Raw genomic sequence first — 18,336 nt, 5'->3', positions numbered from 1 at the left:
AGTCTTTATTTTAATTTTATTTCAGAAGGCTGGTCACATTAATTTAATTTATTTTATGAGAGTCCGGCAAGCTACCGAGAGTATCTTGCCTGCACGGCAAAGCCTGGCAAGCTCCCCGTGACGTATTCAATATGCCAAACACAGTAACAACAAGTCTCATGATGGAGACATTAGTGGGCCCGCTCGAGCAAATCGATGAACAATGGGAGGACTGTGACCGTGAAAATAATCAATATAAAAACACTAGAAAATCCTGAAAGATTATATGAAGCATACAAACAAATCTCCACCACAGAGTTTAATTTTTATTCAAATATTTCTATGGTCAGAAAAGCAGATTCATTGCTGATTGCCTTTATTCCAGAGAAATGATGCCTTTCCCAAACTGGTATTTCTCTGACTAGTGTCTTTATCTTCTTCTAGTTTGCTATAATGATTGCTAGAGAAAATAGAGATTTACACAAAGAAGTCATTTTTTATCATTATTGCGGTAACAAGACAAAGTCACACATTCTCATTTCAAAAATCTCTTAAGCTAATTGAAAAAATAATCTACAAATATAGTAATGGTTCAATATTCATCTCGTAATTTTAGGTTTGCCAAAATATGGTTAGTACTTGTGGATTTTATATTAGTGTATCTACTTGATCATATGCATTTTTCACACCAAAATAACAAACTATTTGAGTGGATGACATTTTTTGGCCTATCTAAATAAATTGCTACCTGGTTTTGTGAATATCTCAAGATACTGACACTTGAATTGATAATTAGCCAAGTATATTCACCCACATAACTCCTATTTATAGACTTTAAGTAAATAATTTATACCATAGAGAGATTAGTTTAAAACAGAGGTGTAAGTGTTTGGCTATAAGAAGCAAGATGTGAGTTCTTAGGGGAAGTAAGGGAATTGTGGCAGCTCTGTAGTGCACTTTTGGTTTAATTTGTTTTTACACAATTTTAGGTACATTTATTTTTCTGGGATGGTAAAATGTACTTCTGTCAAGAAATTGGACTGTTGGTTCTATGGAGATAGGGACCATATGTGTCTTATTCATCAGTGTATTATAGCACTTAGCATAATAATCCCACATGCTCACCTTTTAATAAGTATGAATGAATGAATGGGTGGTTGAATGAATGAAGAGAGGATGTTTTCATAGATGGTCTTGAGTTCCTGAGACTTCAGGAATATATGAACTAGAGAAAAGTTACTCAGTGTAAAAGGATGTGTTGAGTTCTATCTTCAGCTCTAATAACTGTCATGCTGGTTCATGTACTTTTGTGGTTGCCAGCTCATGAATTTTCTATTAGATGATAATAATAAACATATGGATAATAAGAGATAATAATATTTTTGAATTGATGGTTTTGCATGGGGGTGTTGATGTCTAGAAGTGGTACAGCTAGCTCATATGGGAGTTCCACTCTTTTGGAGAAATCGCAATATAGTTTGCCATAGAGACCTGTCCCTGTATTACAAACCGGAGAATACCAGGTTATGAAGGAGGGGAGAGGAGTGGGGAAATGATGAAGTGGACCAGAAGTAACTAAGACAAAGGCAGAGGTGGAAGTTATGGGGCATGTCCATGGTGGCGGTGGTGGTAAATAGAGGTCATAGTGGTATGCACCACACCATAAGTGTTTATCAGCAAACTGGGGAGTAGAGAGGACAAGGAAGATCTGATCAGAGATGGCGTCAGGACAGTGGTGAAGGGCCCTGGGCATTTCCTTGAGAGGTGGTGATAGGCAGTAACTTTGTACATCAATATTATGAACTTAAACAACACTGTACTCTAGTACCTACAATATAATAATACAAAACTGAATTAAACATTGGAAATTAATTTTTAAAAAAATCTAAGATATATTAACGGAACAAATCTTTGCAGGGAGGCTTCCCTGTGCCACAAAGAACTGTGCTGTGCCGCTCCATCTCTGTGAAAAATGCATTCCTCCTCCTAAAGTAACTGGGAGAGAGAGAGAGAGAGAGAGAGAGAGAGAGAGAGAGAGAGAGAGAGGATTAACACGAGGAATAAATGCAGACTACTAGATGGTGGCAAACGACAGGAAGACAAGCAGATCGTGCAAGGTGGTCCGGGGAAACCCGGGTTTGCGCTCTTTTCTAAGGGGGCTCACTGGTGCAGGGGTGCGGACGCAGGAGACTGGGAAGGAACTTGGGAGCGCGGAATCCGGCAGAAGTAAACTCTTCGGAAAGCACACGCTCAGCTAAGCGCGCCGGGCGGGATGGGATGCCCCGGCTCGGCTCCTCACGATCCCACCCGGGCCCGTTCCCCAGCAGCCCTGGCAGCCGCCCACCCCGAGCGCGGGGGCCGACTGGCGCGACCCCCGCCCCGGGTCCGGCCCGGGCCCCGCCGGGCGCGCGCTCCTCGGCGCACGCGCCGCCCCGCGGCCACTCCCGGGCCCGCCGGCGACACACTCGCGCGCGCGCGCGCGTGTGCCCGGGCCCGGCGGCCTCTCGGCGGGGACGCGGCCGGGAGGGCGGCGCGCGGGGGCCCCGCTCGGCAGCTGCGGCGGCGGCACGTCAGGGCCGGGAGAAGGAGGAGGAGGAGGAGGAGGAGGAGGAGGTGGAGGAGGAGGAGGAGAAGGAGGAAGGAGGGAGCTGGCGGCGGCGAGGCGCGGACCATGAGGCAGGCCGGCCGGCGGCGGGCGGGAGCGGGGCGCAGGAGCGAGTCCTAGAGGCGCCGGCTCGCGCCGCGCTCCGCTTTCAGCACCGCGAGCCGTGAACAGCTCCCGGCCGCGCCGCGCGCCCGCCGCCCCCGACCCACCTGCCCGCTCCGGGCCGCCGCGCGCCCCCCGCACGCCGCCGCCGCCTCCCCGCCCGGGGCGCGCCCGTCCACCGCGGGCCAAGCAGCCGCGGCCTCTGGGAGCCCCAGGACGCCCCAGGACGCCCCAGCAGAATGTACCAGGGACACATGCAGGTGAGACATGCGCGGGCCGGCCGGCGGCCACGGGCAAGCAATGCTGGGGGCTCGCGCATCTGCGGAGCGCCGCGAGGCGCCGCGTCGAGTTCGCCGTGGTCCAGGGCTGCCTTCGCGCGATTCAACAAGTGAAGCGGTGCGACAGGACCGCGGCATTGCTGTCCGGGGCACTTGGGCGAAGCTAGAGGGGCGCTGATGGGGGCGGAGGAGAGGGGGGCCGGGAGGAGGACCGGGCCACTCGGGTCGGGGAAGTTTGTCTGCGGCACATTCCCCGAGCCTGTGTCTTTAAACAAGAGCCAGGAACCCGAGCCCAGGAAACCTGGAGATGACCGTGTTTCCGTTGTGATCCTATTGATGCAACTCGCTCAGCATGTATGTCAACTGAAGGACAAACAATACGAGGGAAGACAGAGCTTCTGCTTTGTCGTCGGTGGAAGGGTGCTTGGCCACGTTGCCACTTTCACGGCTTTTTTAAAGTGATGGTTTTAAGAAATGATCTGCGCTGCGTTTCCCCCCTTCAGAGGATGGGACGTGGTCACCTCTCTCTACTGTCACAGGATGTCTTGGGTGGATGAATTGCAGACAGACGTCCAAGAGGCTCCAATGTTCTCTAGGGGAGGTGCTGCCTCTGGTTATTAACGCTCATCTGAGCTGAGCCCCTGCAAACATTCTACTCTCTTGGGCAACATTACTTTAACCTTGACTCCGGTTCTCATCCACACGGTTGTGTCCTCCTTATAAAGGCAGGTGTATGTTTTGCGTGGAAAGTGAAATACTAACTAAGCTTCCTAAAGTGTGGAACGGAGCTCTTTGCAGCTCATTAATGCATTAGTCATCAGGTTTGATGTCCTGCTTCCTTTCTATCCCAACACTGGTCAAATGCAGTCATCATACGTGGTGGTGCTTCATCCTAATGTGTAACATGTGTGACTACTGAGGATCTTACTTCTATATCTTTTAGAGCAACCGCAAACCGAAAAAATAAATACGCTATTGTATTCAGGAGTTGGTATTATCCCGTTTTAAATATTCAAGTCTGTGGGTGGGGGGAATTCTTTGAGACTATAATTTACTTTTATAGCATTCACTTTATGCCATATTTTCAAGTTTTTTAAGAATTTTGAATGAGCACCATTCGAATCGCAAAAGTTTTCCACATATTACTGACATCAACACGTTTTGAAAATTAATAATGGACATTAATTTCTGGCTGATGTATATTTCTAAATTGTATGTATAATATACAAGTGATCTCTATGTTTCTTATTAAAGTTACACTTATCAAAAAGTTTAATAACAAAGAAGTAGTCACATACTAACGCTTGAAAAACTTAACAAAGGATTATTACTGTAGTTTTAGTTCATCCTCTCTCAAGAACAATACATTCAATTTTATGTATTAGCTATTTATTATTCAGGAACAGATTCTCCACTTGAATAGAGTGGAGTATTACTAAATAGAGTTAATCTTCAAAAACTATTCATTCACCCAAAATTCATAATTGACTAGCTGAGCTATTTGCAAAAGACTTTGACACTACTTTTTTGAGAAATGTTTCTGTGTATGAATTATTGAAAAAAATCTGCTAAATTCAGACACCCATAGTAATTAACTGAATTTTCTTTATATTTTGAGGAAGTATATTACTGAAGTTTGAGTTGTCCTCAACAAAGTCTGAAGTTTTCATTTCACTTTGAGAGAATAGACAAAATACAAGATTCTGTATGTGCTACAACTTAGTGTGTGTGTTTTTTTTGCATGTGCATTGCTGTAAAAGCAGATATGATGGTGTGCAGTAAAACTCACAAATTTTTGCTTCCAAGCCCAACTTGAAAACGTTGCTAAATAAAAACTGCAATCAATATGCTTGCCAAAATTCAAGAGCAGAAATACTCTTTCTCCCCTGTTTACCAGTCCATTATTATTTTCCCAGTCTTAATCATTCAGTCGCTAATAAATCATATGATCATAAACTATATGGAAATACCCACCTATTAAAATTTGGTTTAATTTCATAGTCTTTTCTCACATTTTAAGACCCCAAAATCTTCTCTAGAGAATACAATTTAGCCTATCGAACAAATTCTCATTGTGTTGATATATTTAGATTAAATCATTTTTCCTTATCAAATCTTTTCTTATCTTTCCAACATAATCTGTGTAGACCTGACTACTGACAAGTGAGACGAAATATAGTCCAAACATCTCAAAATATTTGTGAATAAGACTCTGAATGCATATTTGTAAAGTGGACTGTGAATGAGCAGATTTATTAACATTTCTGCCAGCTTTGGAGTTTATTTGAAATACTAGTATTACTTGGCTGATACCTTGAAACAAGTGTGAAACAGAAAATATTTGTAGTCATTTGCTTTGACTTCTAGTTCTTCTCTTTGCTGTATCCAAGATATTTTAAAATAAAAATGCTTTGTAAATAAGCAATCTGGACTGGGGGAGGTATTTGCGTAAATCCTTTTAAAACACTCTAATTTGAAACTCCTGTTATACCTTAGTTTTTGCAACTTAATAACTTTGTAGAAAACAAAGTCTATTTATCTTTATACATATAGCTAGTTCATCCATTTGACCATAGGACCTGAATTTATTTTAGAAGCACAGACTTTTAAGAACAGGCATTTGGAGACCCCGGAGGTGGTTCAAAAGGATGGAGCACGTACTTTTCATGCAGAAGTTGAGATTCAATCCCTGGCACTGCAAGGTCCCTGAGCACTGCCATGTGACTCAATATATACATTTATATTTATATACATATACATATACAAACTAAGAAAGAAATAAAGGAAATTTTGTTTACTTGTTAAGTTTCTTAAAGGATTGAAGTTGATATAACTAATAATATGGAGGAGACCATTCATTTTTTAGTTTCATAGTAAATAGCACAGGCCTATTTCTTAGGAGGAGGGCCCCAGAGTTCTGCTGTTTTCCAGCTGCCTTACCAATTACTTCCAAAGGGAATTTATCACCCCAGTGACTTAAGCAAAAGGTTGTTGCTTTGGTGGATGTTTCAGATTTACTTTTTTGCCCCTTTTGACCCATGGTAATTAAATATAATTTTTCATCAGTTCTCTGTATTCCTAATAGATGACTTGTGGTGTTAATCCCTCTAATACCTCTATTTGCTCCATACTGTGATTCTTATTTATATGAATCATGACTTGACAATTATCATTACAGTGAAATAATTACATGTCTTTGAATATTTCCCTCCTTAGCCAAACTTTTTTCTCAGATAGCTTTTGAACCCAGTATGATTTCATTTTAGAAATGAGATTTTTTTATTGCTAATGAAGCATTCCCAGTCATGCTTTTGTTAGTAAAACAGTTATTTTAGATGACAAGAAAAAATACCTATTTGTAATTTTTACTGTTAATTATAAGCCTCAGAGAGCCCGGCAAGCTACCGAGAGTATTCGATATGCCAGACACAGTAACAACAAAGTCTCCAATGGAGACGTTACTGGGCCCGCTCGAGCAAATCGACGATCAACGGGAGGGCCTTTACCTTTATTACCTTTTAATTATAAGCATTGTCAAATGATCTTTTTTAAAAAATACTTATTCAGATGGGCCAAGAAATCATTCTACATGATTTGGTTTCAAAAGACATTAAATAAAATTTGAGTGACAAAAGTCACTTTTTTCAATTATTAATAAATATTATTAATATCAATAAGTAAAATTTTTATTCAGTCCCCCACTTGGGCTTTTGTATTTCTCTTTATTTATGACTTTACTTAAGGTTTAAAAAATTCTCAACAAAGGAGAACAGCTTATATAACATAACTTACATTAATACATTAAATCGGCCACTGAGGTTTTTATTTGGATTTAGCTGAAACAATGAACATAAGATCCAATTCAAGAGATTATAGAATGTTGTTTTTAAACCCGCCCCCACTCCATAAAATGTTGTTTTTAACATCTATCAAAACTGTCACGACTGAGAACCTAAGCAAACCTGTAAAATAAATAATATTCAACCTGGATGTTTTTCTGTCATCTAATTTTCATTCTTGATGACACCAACTTGTATTTTATTTCTTTGTTAACCCTTTGCTACAAAGATATAATTAAGACCAATAAAACACATCTACACTGCTACTTCTTTTTCAGAGAAGAATCTTTGAAGACTAGTTTAGTGAGCGTGGGTGTTTTGAAGAGAATGAGGCAAAACTGACCCACCGCTGGGGGTGGTTGGGTTGTTTTGGTGGTTGGATTGCTGCCCCCATCTTTCTTTGTGGCACCTGACCCTCCTACTCCATAATTTCCAGTGAGTATTAATGAGCATTAATGCTAGGAATTTATTGTCTGAAAATTTATTAACTAGAATTCTGTCAAAGCAAATTCACGATAATCAGTTTAATGGTTGAAGCAGATGCTCAAAATTATGACCTAACCTCTCAGCAAGATTCTAAAGAGCATGCCCTTTCATCTATTTACAAGTGAATTATGGATGGTATAGAAAAATGTTGCATTTCTAACATTTAAAATTTATAATACTTGTGGTATAGCACTACAGAATATTTCATTAATCTGAAAATCCCATTTCCCGACTATACATGCCAACAGTTTGCAATTATACATGCATTGTAAGAAGCACAATATGTTCTTTCTAGATTTTTTTTTATGGTTTATAAACATTCTTCCTAAAAATGTGTTTAAAAAATTTTAGCATGAGAATGTCTTTTACTATAAAACATTTAAAAATGAAGGATAAGAAAAGGTTAAAACAGAACTTGGTAATTTTGAAATTCTGAATCTCTAATGTTCTCACTGCCAACCTAGGAAACATTAGGATGTGATGCATCATGTAGTCAAAACATCTGGCAGACTGTGTTTTTATGTTTTTCATTGAGATCACATGTTGCCAACACAGGCATATGAGAGAGCTATTTGAAGGTTTTATATTCTAGAATTAATGACGATATATGTTTACAGAATACTGGTGTGCATTTGCTACACTAAATGTGAAGGTAAACCACAGCTTAATGTTTCCTTATTAAGAGCCCTAAATTCAGGCCAGGTACTTGGGAACATCAAAATATGCTCTTTTGAAATACCCGATAGGAAATGGAGATGCTGAATTTCTATATCATACATCACCTTTTTTTTTTTATCATTCTGAACATGTAAACTGAAAAACTTCTGGAACTACAGCCATGGGTCAAAGGCCAGAGTGTAATGAATTGGGGACTGCATTTCTTTTGATAATCCCTTCCTTTGTCTCTCCCTTACCTTTTTTTCTTTTATCCCTCCTTACCTAAGCCATCTTCTTTCCTAGGGTTACCAAATGGGAGCTTATTTTTCGGTGTCCTATGGAAGGTATTTAGATATAATACTTTATTATATTATGCAGATTATACGGAAGATACTCTTTTGGTTAAGTATAAAGATCATTGCAAATTTTTCAGTTTCAGAATACAGTAAGCACACTTCCAATAGTGTCTTACCATGTCATTTCTGAATGATCCTTGTGAATACCAATAGACTACTTCTATTAAAATTCCATTAGATAAATGGCCAATATTATCCTCCATGTGAAATTTCACTAAATTGATCATCCTCATGGTTTTATTTTTAGACAATCACTGTTTGAAATTGCACAGATGAAAAATAATGAGCTCATTTAACTAGGAAGAAGCTGCTTTTCTGCCATTTCGCTCAAGAGACATATACTCCTCTGCCAGCAGCTCTAAAATGGGGTGAACCTGGACGAGACAAGAGAGTATATATTGCAGGTACATACACAACAGGACTTGGGTTGCTCAGACAGACACTTCTTATAAAAAAAAACCACACACACACATACACACAGAGAAACCCTGAAGGGGGAACCTGGTACAGCAATGACTTATTTTTCCAAACAGACTGCCATATGGTGATCATGGAGATTCCAAGAGAATACTGGGCCTGTTGGGATGCCAAAAATCCACTAGGGAGCAACAGTATTTCCTCTCCTACATCCCCTCATAGAAAGTATGGATTTTAATTTTTTTTATAAGATCGACACTTAGGGCCAGAGAAAGTACAACAGATATGATGTTTGCATTGCACACAGCCAACCTGGGTTTGTTCCCAGGCACTGCATATGGTCCCCCAAGCTCTGCCAGTTCGGAGCCAGAAATATGCCCAGAGTACACCGGGTGTGACCCCCAAACCAAAGAACAAAAAAAACCCAACTGCACACACACACACACACACACACACACACACACACACACTTACCAGTGATAGAGGGGGTCCTAAACACTCCAGGAAAAGCTCAAGGTGATGGTGGAGGGAAAAATAAGGTAAATACTGCCATTCTAACTGAGGCCTTTGTATGTACTAGGCTTATATTTAATCACTAGAGCTATCTCCTGGCTTCAGGATATGTATAATTTGAGGCAACTGGTATGGTAGAAAAATTCATAACATTCTTATATGAGTAATCATTGAAGAAGTTGATATTTGACTCTAAAATGCAAGGTACTGGAATAGAGAAATACATGATGATTCTCTATGGATGTTTGAGTATGAGGGAAGGGGATGTAATTGTTCTGTGTAGTCTTTAGGGTTTAAACTGGTTTCATACCAGGATAAGGTAAAATTTTCCTCAAGGCAGTGTCAGTGAGAAGAACCTAGTTACAGCACCCTGTTCCCGCTGTGGGGAGGAATGAAGAAGGCCTAGAATTAAGGGGATTGATGAATGGGAAGAACATTGTATCCTGCTACACATCGGCCCCTTTCCAAGACTATTTTGTCAGGTTAAGAAAATTCGCGAAAAGCTTCCTGAGAGAAACCACACACACACATTAGGAATGTATGTGTGATTAAGTCTGTATATCCCAACAAAAATACTTGTAGTAGACTGAGATATTGACCTTTAAAGAATCCCAATCCAACATTTCTGGGAGGAAAGGTCCAGCTTCCCTGATGACCTGAAAGTATGTGGTTAAGCATCCTTAGTCTTCCTCATATATCATCATTTGAACAGTAAAAGGTAAACAACATGGGCCCTCCTTAGGGAAATAAGAGAACTGAGCATATAAATATCAGGAGAAGATGAAGCTTCCAGAGCTGCAAAACATCTTTAGCCTTTCGTGTGGATGTTAACTGCAGTCTTCACACCGCAGTAAGTCCTATGGTCATGTGGGGATGTAGCATTTTAACTGGGCAGGTTGTTATAGGCACATGAAAAATGGTGGAGTCTGCTAGAATTGCAGGTCCTTCCCAGACCTACTGAATTGAACTTTACAAGTTACCTAGTGATTTATATGTACATTAACATTTGAGAAGTGCAGTCTGAAAATGTCCATATAGAGGACAGGGCCTGGCTGATGTGTGTACTGAGATCTTTGCAGAATGCTTGATTCTTGAGTAGTTTTCTGACACAGAAAGATACATAATGAGTTCTTCAAGAGGAACTGGCAAGAATAAATACCACGCTGATTGACTAAAACCTCTTCCTTAGGTTTAAACTGGAATCTCCCCTTGATTGGTTGTAGTGTTTGCGTCTAGAGAAGGATAATAAATATACTGGGAGGCACAGAGATAGACCAAAGGCCTGAGAAGAAGCTTTGCATTAGGAGTCCCAATTTTGATCCCAGGTAGCACATGATCCCTTGAGCATACCCAAGACCAACTCCTAGAACTGAGCCAGGAGACACCTTAAGTGAGAGGTGAGATAAGTCTGTTATTATGTTAAGAAAATAAAACTTTCAAACATGAGAAACTCCTCCCATTAAATCTTCACTTTTTCAAGACAGGGAACTCATTTTACCTATTTCTCATAATGACATTTCTAATATTTAATGGCTTCATGAAAGTATGGTCTTCTGAACAAGACACACTGACCAAGATTTGATCTGACCAATTTTAAGCACTGAAATTATTAAAATCTTGGAACAGACATCTACTTAGCCTAGAGTGCTTTTTGTGTTTTTAACCTAAATTAATTGTTCTCAACTATGATGTTCTCCATTATACTCTCTGAATAACAATACAATAATAACCTTGGATCCATATATGCTGATTAGACTATTCCAAGTTAACGGTTCCTTGTTTCTACAATAATGATAAAATTGTTATAACAGAGGTCCTTCCAAATATTCAGGTATTTGACATTTTACTGCTAAAATTGATTTTTTAAAAACTTTTTAGTTTTTGTGTGGCTGATTGCTACTTTCTGTAATAGGTTTTAACACTCACTTGCTGACAGTAGATGCAAGTTTAGCATATTTATATATTTTAAATATTCCATAAGAAGTCACATATTTTTTGGGGGAGTGATAGTGGTTTTGTTTGGGGTCCATACCAGTGGTGCTCAGGACTTATTCCTGACTCTGCATTTAGTAATTACTCCTGGCTGGCTAGGGAAGCAATATAGGGTACAGAAGATTGAACCGGGTTGGCCATCGGTTTAGCCCCATGAGGCAAGCACTCTACTGGCTGTACTATTGCTCAGGTCCTGGAAGCTGCATAATTTTCTTTTCCAATTTTTTTTATCACTCATATCTCCTTGAACTTACCAAATTAACCACTTGGGTAAATTGATCAAGGATTCTTAGCTTTAAATAACAGAAATCAGTTCTGGCTTATTTAAGCAGGAAGAGAATTTCTTTATTAAACGCATGTTTGGATAATAAGTTTTAAAGGATTGATAGAGAAAAATCATCATTTTTGCCTGATAGTGAAAGTTAATTTAAGTAAAAACAGTCTTTGGGTTAACGTTAAATCTGATGAAGAGGGAAGAAGTTTGAGGATAAAAAGGTTATTCATATAAACTTCATGTAAGTTACAAGAGAAAATAATAAATGTTCAGAGGAGAAGTTGGGGCAGATGGACATTAACTGAGTATCTTCCTTGTGAATAAAACACTGTCGTGTAATACTACTACCAAGGATGTACTACCTGAATTTTTGTTTTGTTTTTGTCCACACTTGGCCATACTCAAGGCTTACTCTTGGCTGTGTTCTCAGGAGCAACTTCTGGTGGGGCTTAGGGGACCATATGGAATGCAGGGGATCTAATCTAGGTCAGCTGTGTACAAGCCAAGTGCCCTACTGACTACACTATCAATATAATTATATTGCTTATAATGATTGATATAATTAAAATGACGGAAAAAGTTTTGATGCTAGAAATTAATACAAATCTACAAAGATAACTAAATGATGTTTATACATGATACTAAACTAGATCTTTTACTGGGAAAGAAAATTGTAGAACATACCATTGGCTCATATGAAGTTTGAATAGGAAACATAAGCAAGATTAGTATTTGATAACGCAGCTGTAACTAAAGAAACAAATATCCTTATCTAAAAGTAACATGTACTGTAATATAAAGGAGTAAAGGACATAATATATGAAACCAACTCTCAACTTATCTGGAAATATTAAAACTAATAATCAGAATAATATAATGTTAGAGATAGCGCAAATGTAAGTAAATGTTCTTTTAAATTGGTCAATCTGAGGAAATAGGTATATAGGAGTTTGTTGTCCTGTTGGAGTTTTCTGGAGGCTTGAGATTAATTCCTCATCCAAAGGTTTCTTTTATGTATTTATTTTTTTGTGAAGCAAGGTAGTTTTTATCAAAAGAAATTTGCTTAGAGAGATGTGAGAGGAGAGAAAGAAATAAAATCTATTCAAGAGAGAACACAGTTTTTTTCAGAGTGGAAATAAGCAAGCAAAGAAACCAAGAGAGAAGCAAGCAAGATAGGTGGGTGTTTAAGGGAGAATACAGGTTTGGAAAGCAAGACAAATGATTTCTGACACTCTACTGGGGTCACTTATCCTTCTCTGGGTAGGTAATTGCTCCTTTAAGACACAAAAAATTCTTTACTTTTCTTTTTCCCTGTCTCTCTCTTAATCTCTCCTTCCATAGTCCCTCCTTCACTCCTCTACTGTTTTCTCTCCTCTTCTTAGAACTGTGTAGTATAATTGAACTTAAACCAATATAATAGTTTTACCCCCCACAAAGGACTTGTAATGTTAAAAAATATGTAACTTTGTCTTATCTCATTTAAATTGTGGGAAGGCTCATATTGTTGTCTCTTGTGCTTAAATCTGACTTGGTGGCTCTTGCAGACAAAGCAGTAGAATGGTGGAAAGGAGAGTGGGTCTGTGGTCACAGCTAGAGTGGATCTGTGGTCACAGCGAGATTGGAAGGAGAGTGGGTGTGTGGTTGCAGCTAGATTGGAGTCCCTGTGCCCTTGCTAGGGGCAGTACAGTGTGCTCACCAAAAGTGTAAGCTTTCAAGTCTGCGTTGAAATTCTGGCTTTGTCATTTATTAACTGTATAATGAAGGGTGAGTTAACTGACTTAGGCCTTATGTTTTACATTATTTTTATCATATGAGGAGGAGAGTGTCACCTATGCAGTAGATTGGTAGGACTAAATGAGGTATTGTAAATATATATATATATATATATATATATATTAAAGTGCATTGATATTAACATATAGACTCCTGGAACTCATCTCCCTGGCTCAAGATGAAAGTATTGAATCATAGGCTGGGACACACCCTCTCTCAAACCCAAACCAGGGAAATGTGAACCCCAGTGTTCCCCTCAAAGAATAAGGAATGTCAGAGTGTGCACCTTTGCTCACAGCCCATTCTTAGACATTGGGTCAGCTGCCACTGACTATGGAACATGAAGGAGCTTCTGTCCCTCACTGTCAGTGTGAATTCTCTGTCACAAATGCCTCTGGGTGCCCCCAAATCCCAGTTCAGAGTGGGGACAGATGCTGCTAGTTGGTGGCAATAAACCACACTTTCATTACCTTATGGGCACAATTAAGTAGAACATTGGTGTATGAATAATGGACATACATATATCCCATAAACCTTCAGCATAATTGATTGACAAATGACATATCTGCTTACCACCAAGAATTCAAAACGAAGAAATTCCCTCACCCACAAAAAATGTTTAGAATTGGGAAAGGTCACAGTCACGGTCCTCCCGTTATTCATCAATTTGTTCGAGCGGGCCCAGTAAGGTCTCCATCGTGAGACTTGTTGTTACTGTGTTTGGCATATTGAATATGTCATGGGTAGCTTGCCAGGTTTTGCTGTGTGGGCGAGATACTCTCGGTAGTTTGCTGGGCTCTCCAAGAGGGGCAGAGGAATCGAACCCGGCTCAGCCGGGCTGACTGCGCGCAAGGCAAACGCCTTACCACTGTGCTATCGCTCCAGCCCTTGGGAAAGGTATTTTGTTTTTATTTTACTTCATTTTAATAGAGACTACCACCAGCAGTGCTCAGGGCCCACCAGGGTCAGTGGGACAGGCAGTGTTGGAGATTGAGCTCAGGGCCTCACACATGCCAGGCATGGGCTCTACAACTTGAACTACCTATTCATCTTGGGAAAGCTTTTTTAAAGTCAGATCTATTGTTCTGTGTTATAAACATTACTTGGAAGTAAAATGAACTCTTAGGTCTCTGTCTTGAGTAGAGTCAATCTTACATGGAAGTATGAGTTAAAAAGGAAATAGCTTTCCTTATGTCCTGTGCTTACTTGGTGCTACCTGCCACTTTATGCAGGCCTCTAGTTAAACAGGAGTATATTGGTTTATTAAATCATGCAGAAAAGAGGAGCAGAATGACCCTTCTCCCATTCATCAATGTCCATCTATTGCTCACCCCTGTTGATTTTGAGAAATTGGAAGTAATCCCATGAAGCAATTAATTAGGTAATTAAAACGTCCATCATGTACATTAGTGATAAGAATGTGTTTCCTCTACATATGTGGGAATTTAATGTGAAAATACCAAGTGCATATTGAACTAAAAAAATTATAAAGAAGAGTCCCTAAGATTGGAGTCATTAATATTGATATGCAGACTACTATATAAGTCTTTAGGAAGATTTATGTAATACAAAAAGAAAATGCTATTAAGCTTGGGGCAAGAGTAAATTAAAGTAGAATCTTGGAGATATAAAGGTATTTAGAGTACATATTGCACAACTTTGTCATTTCACATATGAATAAACTGAGGGCTTGTGTTGCATAGCTCAAACTTCTGAAATTAATTTTCACTTTGAAAAGTAGGGGGGGATGAATACTGAAAGACTTTAAATTTTATGTATTATATCTCTCTTAATAAACCTTCACACAGGGCCAGAGAGATAATATAATGGGTAGGACACTTGCATCACATATGATGGTCCTCTAAGCACTGCTTGGAATCATTCCTGAGCACAGCCAGTAAGCCCTGAGGACCACTGTATGTAGCCCCCAAAGAAAACAGTAGTGCCTCATATATGAAAGCATAGTTGTTAAAAACTTCCTCTTCAAAATCAGAGAGCCCCAAGTTCAAATTTTGATGTCATCATCTATATAAGTTGTGTGGTCTTGCTCTAATAACTTTGTTCCCTCTAAAGTTCACTTTCCCAACTTGTGGTACAGAGTGAATAAAGGTGCCCATACATTGTGATGACTTGGTAAAGATTAACTCTTAAGATTTTAAAGGTTAGCAAGACATTTCACATACATTATATAGGAAAAAATGTAGTCTTATGCAGTGCCTGTTATGTTTGGTTGTTCACAGTGGTGAAAGATGTTTAGTTTTCTTCTTTTCTCACAGTTTTAGAATGATTGTTTTCCATCCCCTTACTCCTATCTCCTACATGCTAAAAATGTGTTCATCTTTTCATATTCTGCTCGAAATGTTATCTCCTCAGTGAGTCTGCACCCACCTCTCTTCAAAACACCACAATGTAAAATTTGGAATGTCTTTCTTAGTGTTCCTTAGTACTCTATACACATGACTGAACACAATTAACATATAGCTTTCATTATTTATTTTTGTCATTCTCCTCAGCTGCTTGTAAGTCCATCTGTGGTAATAACTACATTCATATTTTATATTCCTGGAGTCTCATAGTCATAGGTGCGTGTTATTAAAATAGTACTGTTGATTGAATGAATGCATTGATGATAAATGACCAAAAGAATGAATGAACAAGAGAGATACTCAGAAGAGTATATTATTGTCATGATTAAGGACTCCAAATTGCAGTTTGTAATGTCTTTCTGATTCTCAAACACACCTGACCTCAGGGTCTAGACTTTTCCCATGAGCTTCAAAACTTAATGCATATCAACTGAAGTTTCTATACCCTTGAAAGGGAATCAATTACAGGGAAACCTTGTAAGCCTTATAATTAGATTGCCACTATAATTAACCAACATTCCACTGTCAAAATAGTCTACACAGTTTAATAGGTTTAAACTCCTTAATACCTGAGGACAGTTTGGAACTGCACATTCAGATATGTATAGATTCTCTTATGAATGTTTATATCTATAACTGGCCATGATTATTTGGAATTATAATCCTTGCCTCTAAGATTCTTGACACTTCCTTACCTTCTAAACTAGGCAGTTGTCAAAAGTGATCTTGATAATAGTGTTAAGATACATCCCTTCCAATGATTGGAGCAGCATAATATAGTTAGAGCTGTGTTAGAAGTCTACCATTTGCTTATGTTTAGTTATAATAGTTGCTTACATCTCCAACTCTGACTTCTTAGTTACACACATTTTCCCAAGAAAGGAGCTGTACTCAGAATAGTCATTCAGTGGACTTGTCTGTTGTAAGAGCTTGTCTGATTAAGCTCCCTCTCCCACAGTTTCTCTGAAGTATCTGTGATGTAGAAGGGACAAATACGCAGTTAAAAGAATAACTGAAAGGAGGTTTTTCTTAAAAGAAAGACAATAACTAGATCAGTGACATGTTCCTCCTTCAGGAAAATCACAGAATGGGATCCTCTTGGGATCCTTTTCTTTCCCCTCCAACACAAAATCCTACATCCAGGCATATGATTTGGCAAGTGGAATAGAGGGTTAGGTCTCAGACATGATGTGTGCTTCTCATCACCCATCCCTGCACAGTTAATGTGCAACCATGTGGATAGCATCGAAGGGGGCTGCAGTGTGAGTGAAATAAACAAAAAACAGTTGTATATCAAACATATTTGAATACAGATATGTATTTGCTAAGGTCTTCAGAGAAGATTGTTGGCTTAAAAGATTGTGCATTTCCTTCCAGCTTTAGAATTCTATTATTATCATGCTGTTAATTAGTGATACAATGTATCTCAGAGTGGTCAGGGCAGATCAGATTTTCCCAGTTTACTAATAACCATATCATGGAAAATAAATTTAAAAGCTTTCCTAGCATCAGGATACTTGTTATTTCTTATGAAGCCCAAGGTCAATATTCAGTTGTTCAAAGAATGTTTCCTGAGAGAATCCTGCTGTACTGATCCTCCCTGTACTACAAATCAAAAAGATACTTACCTACAAAATTATCCCAATATGGTAAAACTATGGATTGTGATGGAATGTTTATATATATGATGCAGTTACTATTTTTTATAAGAGGCTCAAGAATGTTCATCTTGAGAATGCTTCAGTGAGGTTGGCAAGGGCTAGATATTTTATCTTTGTCTTGCCGATAAAAATCATACAGGGCTTCACTGCCTTATCCCAAATTCACCACAAATAATAGAAGACTGACTTCCAGGATCAGGATCTTCTGTTTCTGTTTTTGTTTTTTTTATTCTATTGCTTATCCCTCATAGCAAATCCAAGCTAATTCTCCATGTCACTAATTCAGCTATTGCAAAATGATTCAACTAACAGGGGAGAAAAGGATTTACCTTTATATTTCACCTTTATATTTTATGTTATACTTTGCTATTATAAAACATTCAAAATTAGTAATGGTAATAAACTGAATCTTTATGTTTTATTTTAATACGATAAATTCTATTAACACCACCTCTGAGACCTAACTTTAGTGTTGAAAATGAAATCACCACTTACTAAGGAACTCGCCTAATTTCTTTTTGCCCTTTACAATCCCTTTTTGCAGCAAGGAGTAAATGCCAGCTTATTTGAAAGAATGCATCTAAATAACAAGGTCAAGATTCCTATGAGGAAAATATGTATAGATCTTATAAATCTCAGTTGATGTTGAACTGTATACTTCAGTGGAACTTATGTTTTCTAATTTTTTAAAAATAATTAAAACTTTTCATTACGTTAGAAGTGGAATACTAAGAGTAAACTGTTAAAGTTAGAATATGATAGTTTTAATCAACTAGCCCAATGTAAAATCAAATGTACTAAGACAAAAATGTTTTCTTAGTTGATTTTGTTAAAGTTAATTTTGAAGGAATCAACTTATGGTACATTCATGTTATTGTAGCATGGTTTCAGAGTAAATGGTAATATAATTTAAATGTTCTGTGTTTTATAATGGAAGCATTAATCTAATTCCCTAAGAGCTAAAAATACAAGTGTTCTGCACCTAGTTTGTCAAAAGTTATTTTACCTATGGCTTGTACTTCACATAATTCTGCCTTT

General features: G+C 38.6%; 1 protein-coding gene across 2 annotated transcripts in view; it reads left to right on the top strand.

Moving 5' to 3' along the window:
- Positions 1–2,900: 2,900 nt before the first annotated feature.
- The window catches only part of PEX5L (peroxisomal biogenesis factor 5 like), a 260,007-nt gene continuing 244,571 nt past the window's right edge, over positions 2,901–18,336 (top strand). For both annotated transcript variants that reach the window (XM_056121784.1, XM_056121782.1), the window contains exon 1: positions 2,901–2,946. In XM_056121784.1, coding sequence (XP_055977759.1) covers positions 2,926–2,946 — 21 coding nt within the window. In that variant the 5' untranslated portion in view covers positions 2,901–2,925. The remainder of the gene's footprint in view (positions 2,947–18,336) is intronic.

This window comes from Sorex fumeus, unplaced genomic scaffold (genome assembly GCF_029834395.1).
Source record: "Sorex fumeus unplaced genomic scaffold, SorFum_2.1 ptg000044l, whole genome shotgun sequence".
NCBI lineage: Eukaryota > Metazoa > Chordata > Mammalia > Eulipotyphla > Soricidae > Sorex > Sorex fumeus.
This window is presented reverse-complemented; position numbering and strand designations above follow the sequence as displayed.